The sequence below is a fragment of the Branchiostoma lanceolatum genome, chromosome 4 (genome assembly GCF_035083965.1).
Source record: "Branchiostoma lanceolatum isolate klBraLanc5 chromosome 4, klBraLanc5.hap2, whole genome shotgun sequence".
Lineage (NCBI taxonomy): Eukaryota > Metazoa > Chordata > Leptocardii > Amphioxiformes > Branchiostomatidae > Branchiostoma > Branchiostoma lanceolatum.
This window is the reverse complement of record NC_089725.1, coordinates 1,878,780-1,896,806: the sequence shown is the minus strand read 5'-3', so window position 1 is coordinate 1,896,806 and position 18,027 is coordinate 1,878,780. Positions and strand designations below refer to the sequence as shown.

At 39.3% G+C, this 18,027-nt stretch overlaps 1 protein-coding gene across 2 annotated transcripts in view; it reads right to left on the bottom strand.

The window, feature by feature from the left end:
- Positions 1-369: 369 nt before the first annotated feature.
- LOC136432209 (fibrinogen-like protein 1) overlaps positions 370-18,027 on the bottom strand; it is a 60,507-nt gene continuing 42,849 nt past the window's right edge. For both annotated transcript variants that reach the window (XM_066423252.1, XM_066423253.1), the window contains exons 2-5: positions 10,327-10,550; positions 4,499-4,693; positions 3,532-3,849; positions 370-3,034 (exon numbers count right to left, since the gene is read on the bottom strand). In XM_066423252.1, the coding sequence (XP_066279349.1) occupies positions 2,343-3,034; positions 3,532-3,849; positions 4,499-4,693; positions 10,327-10,519 (1,398 nt within the window). In that variant the 5' untranslated portion in view covers positions 10,520-10,550 and the 3' untranslated portion in view covers positions 370-2,342. The remainder of the gene's footprint in view (positions 3,035-3,531; positions 3,850-4,498; positions 4,694-10,326; positions 10,551-18,027) is intronic.

Sequence of the window (18,027 nt, the reverse complement as noted above, 5' to 3'; positions counted from 1 at the left end):
TGTCTAAATTCAAAAGCTTTTGCTTCTTAGACTTAAGCTATCCTACCCGTTGAGCTGTGGCATAATTTCGGTATATGTAACTAGACATATATATGTCAGTTATCATAACGAGGTCTGACACTTTTTATTCTGTACACCAGATCGTCTATCTTTGTTAAATTTACTCGTGTTTTTCGTATGTCGCAGGTACCTTACCTTTGACCTAGCGCATGAGCACTGAGACTCGTGAGCCTCCTTTCACAATACGTTAGATCAGTATGTAGCTGGTACAACAACATTGACACTCAATTAAATAGACTGAGAGCCAAGGTGATATCCTAATGCACTAGGACAGCAGCTGAACCCGTTGGATGAAGGAGGATGAATGGATCAGCAAATCTACTCCTGTCATGAACCATGATGAGGGGGGGGGTATAAACCCAGTCACGTATAGGACAGCATCATTCACATTGCAACAGCGACACCTAGCTTCAGTACGAAGTCATTTTGCCCTGAAAAAGGTTACCAACTACTACCGAAACGTTGGTTAGATATTACACTTTGGCTGTGTGCTAGGCACTTGTCATATCCAGTAAATGAAATCCTTACTCGGGTTTCTATGTAAATTTTATTTCACGAGTGACACTCACAAAAACCGGTAAAATGGACATAAGTATATCTCAATCCCCAGTTGCCTGATATGGATAGAATGTTCAATAACCAACAACGCGAATTTACATAGCGAAGTATATACATGCATCATGGTAAAGTGTTGCTGTCTTTGGTGGTATACTAAGCAACTTTACTCGACTTTCGTTGGGTTGCCACGTTGTCAATATTAATCCAAACCAGAACAAATTTGGCTCCAGTTTATTTGACAGGAGAGTTTTGAGGGCTGACTGAGATCAATGAGAGCAGTACAAAGTAACTATCCTTCGCCGCAACCCTCCGCACTATTTGAGTAACCCTTTATAAGGAGGTTCACTATTCATTAGTACACATGCGCAAGATCCAAGATAAAGGCCGCTGACATGTAAGCAGTTCTTATGTACGTAGACCATGCATTATAGATGTTCAAGCTCCGTTGGTCAATTTGCATCACAATGATGGAAGTGTTTTGTTTATGTCTCATGGGATTCTCTTAACCTTTGACCTTGCGCATGGGCACTTATAATCGCGAGCCTCCTTATTCAATGATCATATGGGAGATATTCTTCACATGCGATCGATGCACGCACATTTCTTACGGGATGATATTGGCAAATACATCATATCTTACATTGTTAGTATGGTTTCTCATCCGCATAATCACAGCGCTTATCGTCATATGGATTCCTGTTATCTATACAAAAATGTTGGTACCTTTGATTTTTTTTCTTCTTTAATGCTTAGCCATATTGAGCAAGGTGTATCTCAATATCTATTCTTAAACTATCATAGATATTACTTATATATACCATTGTATAATGTGAACTCAAGGGGCATACGTTTCCCTTGACACAAGATTTGCAAAAAAACTCTCGCAACGTATTTTACATTGTATCATAATCTTTCTGTATCAAATCTATATCTTGAACACGTGTTACGTCTAGAGTATGATCTGGCACACTTGCAAAGTTTTGCTGCAGCTTCATGTACAATGGACATCGTTGGGTTGGGTTGTATTCCTAACAAATCGCATGTCGAGGAGATTCTCCAAGGCGGAGCCGAACCCACGCCATGGATATAGATTGGATTTATTCTGCTTTTCCACGCAGTTTTTTTCACTTCTGAGTTGTCTTGAATATTATGATCTTGCTTTTTTTTGCCTAAGCCAATCAGCGCCCAGAATTAATTTTCAACTTGGCGGGCAAGCAAGCTGGCGGAATGAAAGCTTTCTTGTTGTTTATTAACAAGAGGATGATAGTCTCTAAATGTTTTCTGTTGGTATTTGGTGATGTCGTGATCGCCCTCAGATCGAAAGATCTCAAGTTTGGTACCTAGTTAACCAATTTGGACGCAGAAAGGACTGTCGAACCGCCTAGATGGAACGTTGTGGTGTGTTTGCGTTCTCGGATGATTAGATATCAATGAATGAATGAAGGCTCTTATCTAGAACAAACTTTGTCTTCGGAAAACACTTAGGCAAAGTAGGAAAACGCTGCCTGGAAAATCAGTTTTATAACTTGGGTTCAGCTCTGCCTAGGAGAATGGTCCGGCAAATGGTTTCGTCTTCGGTAATCACACCTACTCTCCTATAGGGACAATCACTCCACACCTATCCATACCATGCGGAATGCTAGTGTATTGTTGCCTGGCCGACACTGCCAGCCCTTCTGTGCACTCTCTCAATGTTGCAAAATGTTGTTACCTGTAACAGCTGGTTAAACCACTGGTACAAAATCAGCTGGTCGAATTTTCATTGACACGTATCTTAGCGAATAGAACCACCCCCTAAAATTAAACCATTCAATTCCATCTTGGAGATTCCCACTGTATCGACCGTTAAAGTAATAGCGTCCATTCAGGTTTGCGTTGTAACAATCGTTGTACCACCAGCCCCCTTTGTATATACGAGCACAGTGTTTGTTGTTCATACTATTATCGTTATCTCTGTCCTTAGTGCTGAACTGCATGTTGTTGAGGTTACGGGTGAAGATTCCCATTGTTCCATTCTCCCCTGTCATGGAGTCACCGGCATTGCCGTGGTACGTACCTAACGTTAACCTATAGTTGTCCGATTCTGGTCCAAGTGTCATATTGTCGTATTCAGCGTATCTTTTCACGCCGTCCCAATCCTCGAGGTCGATGCGCAACTTGTACAACCGCTGTGTCAGTAACGTGTATAAAGTCTGCGTTCCCAGCCAGAGTTCACCGTTCAAGTTGCCGAATCCATATTTGTAGGAGGTCCAGTTGCGGAAAAAGTCGACGGTACCGTCTTGGCGACGTTGAACGACGGTCCATCCCCCACCTGCAGTTGTCATGTCGCAGTAGACGTACAGTGCCGTGGTGTAGTTGTCAGGCCAGATAGGGTAGACGCCGTCCAAACTGTTCCTCGACTTCACGTCAGAGCAATCTGTAGCGACGAATTAAAGGACACGTCAGTATACAATCACGATCTAAATCTGAAATGAATATCAAGTAATGCGCGTGTGCGAACTAAATAACTGGATGTTTAGGTTTTTTTAACAGCCGTGTGATAAGTACAAACAATCTGTTGATTTGACATTCCCATTTTGTATTGTGCATTTGGCCTTACGATAGCCGTTGTTCCTTTTTGTTGCGTCAATTAACCTATGACTCAATGCTTCTTTCTTATTCTATTTGATTTTTTTCTACGCTGAAATGAAAAAAGTAGCAGTTGATTAACCTTTTCCCTGCTAAGGTAGCCTTTTGGCACCAAATTTGTATTGGTTACAGGGTTAGGTGGCAGGGATAATGTTAATGCTATAAAAGCATTAGCAAGTACGTGCGTTTATATATTTGAACCTACTAAAAGCACTTTTTTTGAGATTGGACCGTTCAATTTCAATACATACGGATTGTCGACAGAACTAAAAATTGACCCCGTACCTTTTATGTTGCAGTCGTCAGCTCGGTTACAATCCCCGAAGCTGGCCAGGCCTTGCTGTATGCCTTCCAGTGCCCTGTCCTTCCTGTTCAGCTGTGCAGTGGCGTTCTCCAGCTGTGTCTGTAGGTTCTGAGTGCTGTCCTGTAGCTGTAATATGTCCCGGGCGCCCTTGTTTATCCTGCTCTGAAGGTCTTCTCTGTCGGTCAGCAGCTGCCTGGTCCTGTCCTGTAGCTCCTCCAACTGTTGGGACCCGGACTGGACTCTGTTTTGAAGCCTGTCCTTGTCCGCCTGGATGACTTTCATCTTCGTGTACAGCCACGCTAACAATAAATGACATTTGTTGTACATATTTTCCACACTGGGCTAAGTTTTGGTCATAAGAAAAAACAATGAAAGTTAATAGATACAAAATAAACGAACAAACGATTAGTAAATTCAACTTCTCACTTTTAAGTTATATTAGAGATAAAAGGACATGTTTTTCGATAGGAGATTTGTCTAATTGCATTAATAAGATGGAAAACGGTGCTGAAATGTATGAAATAAAGAAATACGGTTTGTACAGCCTATACGGTGTGTTCAAAAGTTTAATGTAAGACCTTTCACGGATTCAGCTGCGCATGCACAGATCAAAGGTGAAGGCCATAAAAGATTCATGTGGACATTGCTTTGCAAACTGACCGACGTAGGCCATATATTGACATGCAAAACGTATGGTCGAGACGAGCTCTGTTTACACGTCCTCCACCTTTGACATGCGCATTGGGAATTGGATCCCTGAAACGGCTTATTAAAAAAAGGTAATACATGTGAAGCATCAAAAGTTACACTTATCTATAAAGCCAGTCAGTACGAGCAAGATGGGCCACGTGCAGATGTTGCAGACCTTTGATCTGCGCATGCGTATTTGGATCCGTTAAATGGCTTATTGGAAAAAAATACTAGTAAACCATCATTAGTCACACTTACCGGTAAAGCCAGTCAGTACGAGCAAGAGGAGCCACATGCAGATGTTGCAGACCACCCGAAGGGCTGCTCCATTACCACTCGGAGGGGGCGGCGGCTGCTGGTGGCGCTTTGCCCGTGTTTTCGTCGTCCCCATGGGCTTCACCGACTTTGACATATCTTCCTGCAGTTGGAAGCACGTCAAATCTACCGACGGATCTGTGGATACATAGGATGCAACCTTCGTCATTTCTGTGCGGGCGTGCGCTTGCTTCCTGCATTAACTTTTTGAATTAATAAGAAACGAGGGGAAGTCCTGCAAGGGCACTAAGTTTAAAAGCATTCTCTAATGATACCGTAGAAGAGATCATAGGTCATCACAGTGATGGACAGCGAAGGACGAGAGTACATGTACTACTTTGATGTACACTACTGAAAAAACACAAAAACTAATAAATCAAATGGGACTCTTCGCCTTTGGGAGAAAGTCCCATATGGGTTGCAACATCAACATATTTGTATGAACTCACTATCTCTTCAACATTAATTATCTAATAATGCAAAAGTAGAACTGCTCAATTTACATAAGAGTAGAATGAATTCCAAATCAAATACTGTGACCGTTACGGCTAGTGCTGTAAACGATGTGAATAGACTTTTGGCGGGACAGCTCTGTAGCAATGTGAATATTCAATCATAGCGGCAATGAATGCGGGTGGTGGATATCCCTGTAGCTCCAGCCTCACAGTTGAGCCCCTGGTTCACATATCTTTGTGTCTGGGAGACCCAGGTTCAAATTCTGGGACATGAAATTTGAAGTAGTGGGGCTGCACACGTATTTCGAAAGGGATATAAATGGGGGGGGGGGGGATGGGCAAGATTGCCTCAAGCACGTTCAAGGGGAAGGTCTAAGAACCCCTGTACAAATATATAGAATAAAGTTACTTTCCTATGTTCCATTAGGAACTACTAAATGAGCAACGACTACATATAGGGACGTAAATGGGGGAGGGGGGCAAGAGTGCCTCAAGCACGATCAAGGGGAAGGTCTAAGAACCCCTGTAGAAATATATCCTGTAGAAATATATAAAATAAAGTTACTTCCCTATGTACCATTGGGAACTACTAAATGAGCAACAACTACATAATAGGGACGCAAATGGGGGAGGGGGGCAAGAGTGCATCAGGCACGTTCAAGGGGAAGGTCTAAGAACCCCTGTAGAAATATATCCTGTAGAAATATATAAAATAAAGTTACTTCCCTATGTACCATTGGGAACTACTAAATGAGCAACAACTACATAACAGGGACGTAAATGGGGGAGGGGGGCAAGAGTGCATCAGGCACGTTCAAGGGGAAGGTCTAAGAACCCCTGTAGAAACATATAAAATAAAGTTGTTTTCCTATGTACCATTAGGAACTACTAGATGAGCAACAGCTACATATAGATGCATCTGTATATTCTTTTTCCAACCGAAGTTTACGCTCCACCGGTGTCTCCAAGGCACTTCATACCGACATGATGATAACTAAGTCCACCGATCCTGGGACGGCATGATAATGAAAGGTAACCTTGGCGTATCATGAAACGCGATTTATTGATGTAATCACGCTCAATAGCGGCCGGGAGAGACGAAGCCTTTCGCCGCCGGAAAGCTTTACAAAAAGGACATACAATCATGTCCCATCCTTCGCCCACCGGTCATGCTTAATAATTTAACAATGTCGTATAAGCATACCAGAAGATAAAAGCACACGGCGGCTTTTCAGACATATAGTAATTTGTTGAAATGAAATTGCCTGCGTTACAGAGTCTGATAAGTTTTGGTATACTGCAATTTTTTTTTCTGTCCCGGCATGAAGTATTTGTTACAATGTACGATCAGATTATTGTGGATTTGGTGCATTTTTGCAAAATGTAGTACTTGCCTAGGAGGAGATTCGCAGAAAAGGCCTAGAATTAGAAACATAGCCCATCCAGTACACAATTAGTCAAGTAGCATAGAATGATAGCGTGATGTCTATCCTTTTGATGGATTTTTGCAAAATCTAGTACTAGTCTAGAAGGAGATTCTCAGAAGAGGCCCAGAAAATGAAGAACATGTAAATTATATGCACAATTATTCCAGTACCATAGAAAAATGGCTTGACGTCACTCGCTCATTTTTATGTATGATGTATTATGGTCCGGTCTGGTTGGAACATCATGGTTCTAGGATTGTTCAAATTAAGAAAATTTGCCAGAAATCAACATTAAAGCAGAATAACACTAAATGAACTTTTGAAAGTTCTTAGAAGAACCTTAAAGTGGGATCAAAACTTAAGGTGTATGAACATTGTTACATTACATTTCATTCTCAACTTATCCAGGTATATCAATCTTTTAACTTTGACTTTATTTGGATCCACAATAAGCTGTTTACAAAATCTACTCTCCATTGTATTGAATTAACACACACACAAAAAAAAACATAGCCAGAATATAGAAACAACCCAAGATGAAGTCCTTCCTCCTTACTTCGAATTGATTTTATTCTTACTGTGTGTCCTTCAAGTTCCCCGTCAGACAATGTGGGCCCCCTTAAGGTTGATATGTGGACACCCGTTGGCTGAAAATTGCCCACTTATTAGGAGGATACGCCGCCTTAACAAGTGAATCCCAGCAATTTTATTTACCTTCCAAGCACGTCAACTGTTTGTAGTTGTACTATCACCACGGTTCGCTCAACTGTAGTGTTAATTCCGATTTGAAATATCTTAATCTCAACCCATTCTTCATTTATATACATTTGTACTTGACTACAGACGTATGATTAGCTGATTTACCCTTTGACATTCTTCTTTCTGTTTTTTATAATATATTCACCAAAAATGATTTTTCTTGCTTTTCTAGCTTTTCTCGTTTTTCTTAACTTGTGGACAAATTTTCTTATATTAAGAATTTCAAGAATGAATAAGAAAGAAAAATTAAAGAGTTAGTCTGATTTTTTTCATTGAAAGTCTCACAACAAGGAACACTTTCTTAATTCTCTTAAGTTAAGAAACTCCTTCTCAACAAGGTTTTTACTCTCAAGAATTTCTAGAAATTCAAGTCTAAATTTCTTGTTTTTATTGACTTCAAGATTGTTTTTCTTGTTAAGTTTAAAAAATATTAGATTTTTTCTCTCCCATTTCTTGAATTATCTAACATCAAGAAAAACTTTCTTAGAAAAATTTACATAAGAAAAAAATTCTTAACTCGTGGACAAAATGTATTACCTAAAAACAGAAAGTATTCTTCTTTTAAGAAATTTTGTCTGTAAAGAAACAAGAAAAATAAGAAAAGGCATTTTTGGTAGTATTGTTGTAACGCGATATGCTAAATGGTGAATAGTATTGAGCATTTTACAAGTATAATTTTACATATTTTTACAACTAAACTCATTTTTGATTTGAATGCATTTGCAGTTGACTGCAGAATCTTAATAAGCTTAATTCACCCTTTGACATTCCTCTCTCTGCGTTGCGGTGACGGTCTAATGGACACGAGTTCTGAACATAAACTTAATCGTTTGCTTGTACATGATTGGAAATTAATGTGATAAAGTCCATATTCTGCTGCAACGCCAGGTTAAAAAAATCAAAAGGGACCTAGGCGACAAACATATTTGGAAACTGATGTTGCATTTTCTCACTAAATTGCTTTCAGGTGAACCAATACTGACGACAGACCGGAAATATTTAGAAAGTCTGGTAAACGTCACAGCATGCAACCCCAATAAAGTGGCTAACGCTTCGAACCCTTTTACCGGTATAAAGTCGTTAAAAGGACGGTAGCCAAGGTGAAGGGGATAGGGGCATACAAATCTTATTACAGCGTCAAACACGTACATCTGACAATATCACACCTTACCCTTACATCGTTACCAGCTTATAGCATACAGTTTGGAAAATGCTGACGCATTGATTCTCACACTTCTGAAGGATATTCTGTGGCGAATTGGATGTTTGTTACACCCTGGCCCCCACGGTGGACGCCAATAAAAATCGGTTCGCGCAGACGATGAAAGAAAAGCAGCGTTCACCCCGTGTCAAAACTATTCATTCCAGCCATGATTTGCTAACATTTTACACAATCATTACCATCAGTGTGAATGTCATGAAGTTTTGATTGAACTTTCACCGTCCCTTAGATGACCATGTGTGTATACATAATAAACGTGTAACTGTTGGCATGCAGTTAGGCCTGCAAGGTTGAATGTAAATGTGGATTTGTGGTCAACATCCAATATTGAAGTATCTCTAAGGCCAAATTCTTACTCCTGGGATCTGTGAAAAGTGAAACGTGGTTGAAGTAAGGACATATCGTAAATGAAGCATTGCATTAAGGGGAACTTTTTATCGATATTGCATGTTCACTCGGACACGACACAAAAAAAAGAAAACAAAGGACTTGGAAAAAACCTTCGACGCAAGATAACAGTTATCTAAGCAATCGAAAAGAATTGCAATCAATCAAACGATTCGGATTCGGCTGTCTTGCGATACGGACTTGGGATCTGGGATTCACCAGGAATTCAACTAAAACTATGTGAATTGATATCTAAACAAGCTGAGGGTAATCCTAGAATGGTTCAATTGAAGAAGAAGATAAGGTTTTATGCTAATGAATCAATTAGCTTGTGTAGTTTGGGTACAGGAGCTAATGTTGGCTCGCGGGGTAGACAGCATGAATCAATTGAAGACAAAGACCAGACGCGGTTGTATGCTAATGAATCAATTAGCTCCGGTAGCTTGAGTACATGCGCTAATGTTGGCTCGCGGGGGTGGCAGGGCAACACGACACGTAGGCCTCACTTCCTGTTGATTGTACATTTCCTTTATATCAAAACCATATAGCAATTACAACATTTCTACTACCTGCATTCTGCTTGTACTTTGTAAAGTAGGCAACGTGAACGTAGGTTTTACTATCAAAACGGCATGGATAACGTGATTATGCTTACTTTTTCTCAACGTTTTTATGCGGCCAAACACTTTTGTTTCGAACTTGATTTGGGTTTCAAATTATTATAGTATATGAAGCCACAATTTCGCAACTACATTCACATTGCTGTTCATCAACATAGAATCCAATCAAAAGATGCCTTTAAAGTCAGGCCTAAGTTTTAACCAAGGCTTGTAACTGAACGTCACTGGAAATATGTCATGATATTGTAATCGACTGTTCCGGGCTTTTGCAAACATGAGTAATACTGATATTGCTACAAGACTTTACAAGTATGATAGAGTAAATAACATGGCTAGTATGTTCAACCAAAAGGGGATTCTTCGAACTTTTAATGTGTTTAAAGTAAGCCCTTGAATGCAATATATTTAATAAAGTACATTTCTTTAGGATTCGTATATCGATGTTTTTTAAGAAAGTCTATATAGGAAAGGCCAATGACGTGTTAACTACTGATGTAATATTGGACAGATATAACAAATTAACTTGAATAGCAAATATATTTGTTTTAATTTGCAAAATCGTAGAAGGAGGCTAGTTGCGTACGCGTGTACAGATACTACAACAAATAAAACGTAAAGTAACGGGGTACATACACTAATGTCAAATCAACTGTAAGGTACTGCGTTTACTATAGTGGAGTTTGACATCTTCTTTGTAGACCGTTGATAATAAAATGTCCCACGTTCTGCATAATGAGTTTTTTTACTTTAGTAGAAAGGTAGTCTTTTGTTGGTGATCTTCTAATTGGTACGTAATGAGAAGGATGGAAGTTGAAGCACACTACCAAAATGTTTGCCGAACTATACAACATTAGTTGTGGGAGAATCTAAGGTCTAAGGTGATGACAATAGTTTTACTAACCTAGGCTATCGTGCGACCTGTAGTAGGAACGTGTCCTCTTGCTCTTCCTTCCAAACGACGAGGGTAGAGATCCCGTGTACAGCGTGCCGTCCCCCAGCTTGGACGGCTCCGACCCATGCAGGAGGACCGAGCCGTTCATGGGTTTGATCTCGATGGCCGTGGCCGTGTCGTATCTCTCGCAATGCATCCTCATCGTCAGGCGGAAGTATTGATAGCAGCGTTCCCTGCGGAAGACAAGGGCGACCATTAGATATACATGAAGCCTAATGACAACCAATGTCGTCCTTTTCATCAAACATGACTTATGGTGGTAGGAGAGAGATGCAGCAGAGAGCTGTCTCGTAATGGTGACATTTACCTTGCCCGACATGACCCGAGGGTCGTGTTATCTGTTGAACCACTACATCTGCGTGGGCTTCCCTCAGGATCAAGCGGCATTAGTCTTACTTCAAATGAATTGATAGCATATTTGATTCTCTCTCTTGGTCGATGACTAACGACGGTTATTGCAACCATACGCCGCGCTACACCATGAAACTTTCAGGACCCTTCCTTTCATCCAGAGAACACGCATAGAAACACTGATGGCTGATGATTCTTGCGGAGTTGGTTTTTGGTAATTAATGGAGTCGATTTCGTGTCCATTAGCGGGGAGTCATCTGAAGGAGAGTGGGGGATGGATATTACTCTGCCGGGAAAAGTTCCAAGGTCATGACCAGTCAACCAAACATGCCTCAGTAACAAAGCACCAAAGGAACATGGTGGTGAATTAAGAGGATGGTCAGACATATCTTAGAGCCAAATGCCGTTGTATAAAGTTAGTCTTTCTGTGTGATACTCTTTATGTTGTCGTGAAAAAATCATTGCTTATTTCTTTTGCATCGAATGTCTAGTTTTACACCCAAATTCATTCACCTTATAAGTTGGATGTTTTCTGCGTTTTTCTTAACAATGAAATATAATGTAATGTAATACAATGGAATATGGACCACTTTTAACTTGATATCTAGCTCTCAACCGTAGGTAAAGAGCACTTGTTCGTTGATCTTAATTGCGTAACTACGACTGTTATCTTAAAAACCAAAAAGAGAAAAATGATTTTGGGCATGTCATCTTTTGTCTAAAAAAAAGATAAAGTATCCATACATCGTGAAATTTTACAAATACTGTCGGTGATTAAATTTTTCGATGTTCAAAACTTGTACCGATAGCTTGACAAAGAACAAATTTGTAACTACTTTTCACATGATAAAATCAGTGCAAAGCTATAAGGGTCTAAATACTTGTGTCGTCAACTGTACCTGTGTTAGTGTTTACCTCATGTAGCGTTATGGAAAACTGAAGTCCTTCCCGATAATGTTTATTTCTAGCGCTCAGATGGTAGCCAACTACGCAAGCATACTATGTAGAATTCTCGTATATCTATCAGTATAAGGGATATCACTGAATAGACTCTAATTGGTAGCTGATCAGATTAACTAGATTAGAGTTCTTAATTAAATTAAGAAGTTGAGATACAGCCACGGAGACGCTTTGTGACCGGTGAAATTCTTTCAGCGATTCATCGTAACGTCAACCAAATATAGCTGCAACGTTTATTGATTTATTGGAGGAAGCTCAAGCTCAAGTCGTAATGAATTGATACTTTCTTGACGGATGTTTCTCAATGACGCACTGAATTTGAATGCCGTATGTATATTTATTTGTACGACTGTCTTTGTTTTTTTTGCATTTATTTCAGTTTCGTGAGAATTGGCAGTTGTCAAAGAGTCGATGTTATACTTAAGAACAGATAAGTAGTTTTGGAACATCATTCTTTTGAATCTATTTGCCTATGACCACAGACAGGGACAATGTGGCACTGAACTCAAGTTACTGATATATGTCAATAGTGTCACATACACAGAATAACAAAACTTAACAATAATGATAACAATAACATGGTACACAAACATCCTGCCCCACTAAGTCATGGATTGCTGTGACTTGTATATCTGCTTGACGGACGTCATCAGTAAAACAGAGATACCAGCGCTTCGTATCATCAATGTAACATTGAGATTCTAGAATACGGAATGGAGTTATGTAATTTCTATATCTCCTTCTATAAAGTCAAGTTTGATATTGCCACAAGCTAGTTTTTGGTAGTCAGTTTGTAAGCCTGTTTCATGCCGGGGAGACGCAACGATCAGTCACGGCAATGTCATGATTGATTTCGGATGAAAGATCTCAGAGGGAGCTGGTGGACATCTGTGGAGACCACAGATTGGGACTCTTGGGAGATACCGGTCCAGATTGTAACCGGCGGTACTTTCTTTGTATTTCACAAAACCTTCTGTAAACATGCAGACAGCTATTCATCAAATACGTTATCGATTTTTGGCCTTCAGCTATATCCGGCCATTTTTTTAGCCAATGATCTTGAAGGTGGAGCTTTTCTGGTTCAATAGAAATGGGATTATAACAATATGGAAATATATGTTATTAAATCCGTTCATACATATTCTAATGCGCTGCTTTTGCAAACTTAAACAACCGTTAAACCCGTGTTAAAATCATCATAACACACCATGTGCACTGTTCAGATTGACTTTCTTTTTACCTATAACTCCGGCAGTGCACCATTCAAGACCCATTCAATATTAGCCATTGGTATTGTAATTTGTGTTGCACGCTACAACGTCACCACTGTTTGCGAAGGGATTTATTTGATTACTTCTTATCAGTCCTCTGGACATTCGGCGTGTTTGGATAGCGTCGAAATTCTGGACATACGGCAGGGTTATTTCCTAAGAAGAGTGAAGGCGGCGACCTACACTAGGGCCCGCTGACCATCCCTCAACAGAGACGAAGGGCCGATACCGACTCCTGTGTACCTTTGGCCTATTGCTTACGTCACACTTCCGCTCAGGTCAAATGATGTAGGCTTTGGGTAAAATCAACTTGAGAAGGACTAGAGGAATGGTCGAAAGCTTTTTGATAATCGATTGTGTAAATTGGTTATCTTAATTGTCGATAATGGTCACAAATGAGCTTTCATGTGAGAACGTATTATTAGGCTAACAGCTTATTATATTGGGTTATATCAAATTTTGCTCGTTAGTTTATTTTGTCTCAAAGTCATTGATGAAAAATATCAGAGAGACTCAGTAAGTGATCAGACATAGTCAGCTAGGGATCGACGTTCTCGGGAATAGCTATCCTGTGCGCTGATGAGGTGTTTGTGTTGCATCGGGATTTGCGGATAGTACCGCGCTAATGACTATGACTTCTGTTCGGACCATTTGGTCCGCTGCATTAACGGCATTACACCCAATTGCGCAGTACCTGTGCACTGCAAACAACCCCAGGTGTACGTCATCGTAACGTTACCGAAATGCCAACATCCCTCTGTAGACAGTGGTTACAAATGAAGAGGAATATCGAGGGAGACGGGGCTCGCCGAGCCGATATATCTTATCTGGATGATACAACAATCTATCTTCAATCTAAAATGCTTGGTGCTATATAGTGGCCTTTCTATGACTTCTAGTTTTGTGGACTGTTTAAACAACACCTTCGAGTTAGAATAATGCTCACTTTCATGACAAGATGTCACTTTCTAAACAGTGACAATAACACAAAGATTAAAAGAGAGAGAAGAGAGAATGAATGGAAGAACACGTGCTATCCTCGTTTTTGAGGTATTAGTTCAAGAATGGGCGGGCCAGTTTGTGGGGATATATCAAAGCCCCGCCCCCAAGGAGCTTGTTGGCATCCCGAGGGCGTAGCCCGAGGATGCCAACAAGCCCCGCGGGAGGCGGGACTTTGATATATCCCCACAAACGAGCCCGTCCATTCTTGAACTGACTTAGAGCACAGCCATCTGTCCGAAGCAAAGCTAAGCATACATATTGGGAAATAGTTTGACATATACACTGAAACAAACACAATATGCCTAGGAATGTTTGGGTTTGTGGTTCAGCCCGACTGTTTTGTTTTGATTCATATTGAAAATAGTTTGAGAAGCAATTTAGAATACTATCTGTAGACCAGATCCCAGGTTGGTTAACGCACCTCTGCCTCAAGGGACAGAGGTGCGTTAACTAACTTTGGCAATGTATGTGGATTTCAAATAGCAAAATACCCGCTCCTGATTGGCTAAGGACAGATGGCCGTGCTCTAAGGTCTAATGTATATTTAAACCTTTTAAAAAGCGGCGTAAATTGAAATAAATCTAGGTTGAAAATAATTGTTATTTCGTCTTTAATTGATGTGTGTTTTTCACGTTTCATTGTTTTGCTCTATTTGCAATTAGCCCTCGGGCATGGATTTGTAAAACTAGTTATCAATATCAGTATACTTATTATAACATCCATCTAAAAGATATATGAAAGAGAGCTAATCGTTTGTTCTCCTCGGTGTTCTCCTCAGTGCAGTTAGCCCATAGAAATAAATGTAACTTGAAACTTGACACTTAGATTAGTACAACAAAGTAAACGCAACAATTATCTATATTTACATACAGTTAGGGAAAATGACACGTACGTCCGCATATGTCGCTGATAATGGTACCAACAATAGCTACTTTGAACGTAATACGTTTGTTATGTCGATTCACTGATGCCAAAATGGCCGGGCAACCTGATACCCTTTTCAAGTGCTGTTTTCTGTATCATAACTTTGGGCCGTAGATAATTTCATCAGGCTGACAAGTCACTGGACTACACAGTTCCTTAGCACGACAGCCCGTTTGTGTTGAGACATTCTATGATGGAGTCTGTTACTTTCGTTCAACACAAACAAATTGAGCTAAAATTGAGGTGAGTTAGATAAACACAGTTACATTCATGAAGGTCAGACATCCAGGTAATAAGATACGCAAAAAAATAGTTATTCAAGCAACTGGATAAATTTTTGAAAATTTAATTTGAAAGTTTGATAAAATTTTGAAAAATTTATTTTGAAAATTTGAAAAATTTCAAAATTCTATCCAGTTGATTGAGTAACTATTTCGGCGATAAACACAGTTTCTTTGCACTCAACTGAGTGTGGACGTCTGTCCGTCCGTATGAGCCACGGTACCATTTTCTATTTAATTCACATTCATTTATTGAGCATTAGACAAGAAGCATATATGCTTATGAAGGTCTGCTACCATGGGCTTTTCTGTAATGCATCTTGTAAACATGGGCGCCAAAAGGTTTGCGGAGTCAGCGAAATACGGCGGCTGTGAAGGTCGTTTAGGATCAGCATAATTTGTAATGCACGCTTCTGAACTCCTTGGGTTGGCAGTGAAAACTGCGCCGTCATGGCTGCAAGCAGCGCTCGAGTGGCATGCATTAGTAACGGCGTTGTCACATTCGTCGTGGGTAGTCGTACAGTTTTGATGTTGTAGGATTTTTAATCGGACTGAGACAGAACCAACAACCGGCAAGGATCTAAGACAAGATCGGTAACAAGACAGTTGACTTTCGACACATGTACGGCAGTGACTAAAATGCCCCACTTTTTCGATCCTACGACGAATGTACGCCAAATCGTACGAAGAATTTTACGACAGGACAGGAGGACTGAATCGGAAGAAGTTTAATATCATTAGGACCGGCTGTTGAGTTTATTCTGTTTATTGCCGAGAGAATATGCATGTGACCCATGTTTATTCCAATTCATTCAAGGTTTAAGTCAAGAAAAAGTATTTTTCAACGATTGTTTTTTTCACTGCAGTTGCCTATATTCAGCTAAAGTACATATTTGTCAAAAACAGCTAAGTAAACGTTTTCTGAATAGATTACGTCAAAGCCATTCTCTTGTGTTTCCAACAGTTAATTTGTTTAACTTGTTAGTTTCTTCACATTACAATTATTACAACCTGATAAATGTTGATGCATTTCATATTCAAATGGATTAGCTGCATAATGGAAGCTGCATTATGTAAATGTAAGGGTAGATCCCGCCGGATCAAAGCCTCTACACTACAAAAAATGCTATTTCTAATTTTTTTTTTCTAATGGAAATAAAAAGGAATTTCAAGACAATTGAGAAACCTTTCACAAAATCTGTGGATGTTAAATCTTACGTTAAGAGTTTTATTCTTGTTTTCCTTAGGTGAAGAGAGTATTTCTAGTATGATTGTTATCAGCAAGAATATTCTAGAAATTTAAGTCAAGCTTTTTTGTGTTATCTAAAGATGGAAAGTAAAAAGTGAGTTCGAATTAACATAATTTCCTATAGTTAAAGTTTAGAAAAGATAATTCTTGTTGTTCTTGTAATAAGAAAGAAAATTTTGCTAAGGATGATGGAAAATCTAATACTCCCATCATCCTTTGCTGTACCGATTGCTTGAATTTGGACGGTTGAGTTTGGGCTCCAGCTACATTTGCCTGATGTGCACTTAGATATTAAAATGTGGCTAATTACGTGAGGACACTTTTTGGTATCATGACGTCAAACCCAGCATACAATGTGGCTGACTTGTTCTAAGCTCCAAAATGCTACCTCAGGCCAATGCCAAGCAGAAAAAATGCTCCAGGTATGTTATAGCCTGTCTTTAAAATAAATATTTCCCAAGTAGATACTATTAGTTTTGTGTCTGTGGTTGCATGATACAGCCAACTAGTAATTGCAGAAGATGTACGTTTAGTGAAGTAATACCTACAAGATACTAAAAAGGTCAAAGTTTAACATTTTCAAGAAATACAAACTATTATTAGTGATGTAAATGCACAAGCCCCCCTTTTCATGCGTGTATTAGGGGGGGGCGAAATTAGGGAAATGACAATCAGTCATACTCTCTGTGTGTTTTTCTAGGCTTAGAAACCTGTTGGACCAAAGAAGATGTCCCCATCTCAAGTTCATCTCAAGTTCATCTCAAAATCTTTCAACAATTACAAGTCTTTGATTATAAAAAGGACAGCTACAACACTGCAGAACTGACAGATTTAGAAGTACAATTAGTTATTTGTATGAGTACAGACAAAATGTGCTTTTATCACATCAAAAGTGAAACATATAATATATACATCGAAACAATTGTATTACAAACTGGTTGATATTTGCAATCATTGGTGAAGAATGTGCATTAATAGAAAGAAAAATCCAAAATCGTGGATTAAACAATTAATAGTTAATACAATTGGGACATATTTACATTACAGTATCATTGATTTAATGGTATTCTTGATTCAAGACCTCAATCTTAGTTTAAGGAACTGTTTCTATAGGTAAGGGAATTCATTCTTGAGGACCAAAGGGTATTCCTGGAACAAGAACCTCACTCTTGGTGCAAGAAACTCATTCTAGGTATAAGAAATTCATTCTTGAGGACAGAAAGGTATTTCTAGTGCGAGAACCTCACTTTTAGTGCAAGAAACTCATTCTTGGTGTAAAAAATTCATTCTTGAGGACAGAAAGGTATTCCTAGTACATAAACCTCACTCTTAGTGCAAGATACTCATTCCAGGTTTAAGAAATTCATTCTTGAGGACAGAAAAAGTCAGTGAGTGCGTTAATTTTATCTTAAGATACGAATTCTGTACCACAGAGGAGTTATAAAAACAAGAAAATAAATTTAGAATTTTCCAGTCACATGTGTGAGAAAAAACAACTTTGTCAGGGAAATGTATTATAAGAAAAAGTTTACGTCCTCATTGACTTTTTCTTACTTTTTCTTCTTCTTGCACACACAATAGTTTTTTTTTCTGGTAGACAACTTTTCTTCAA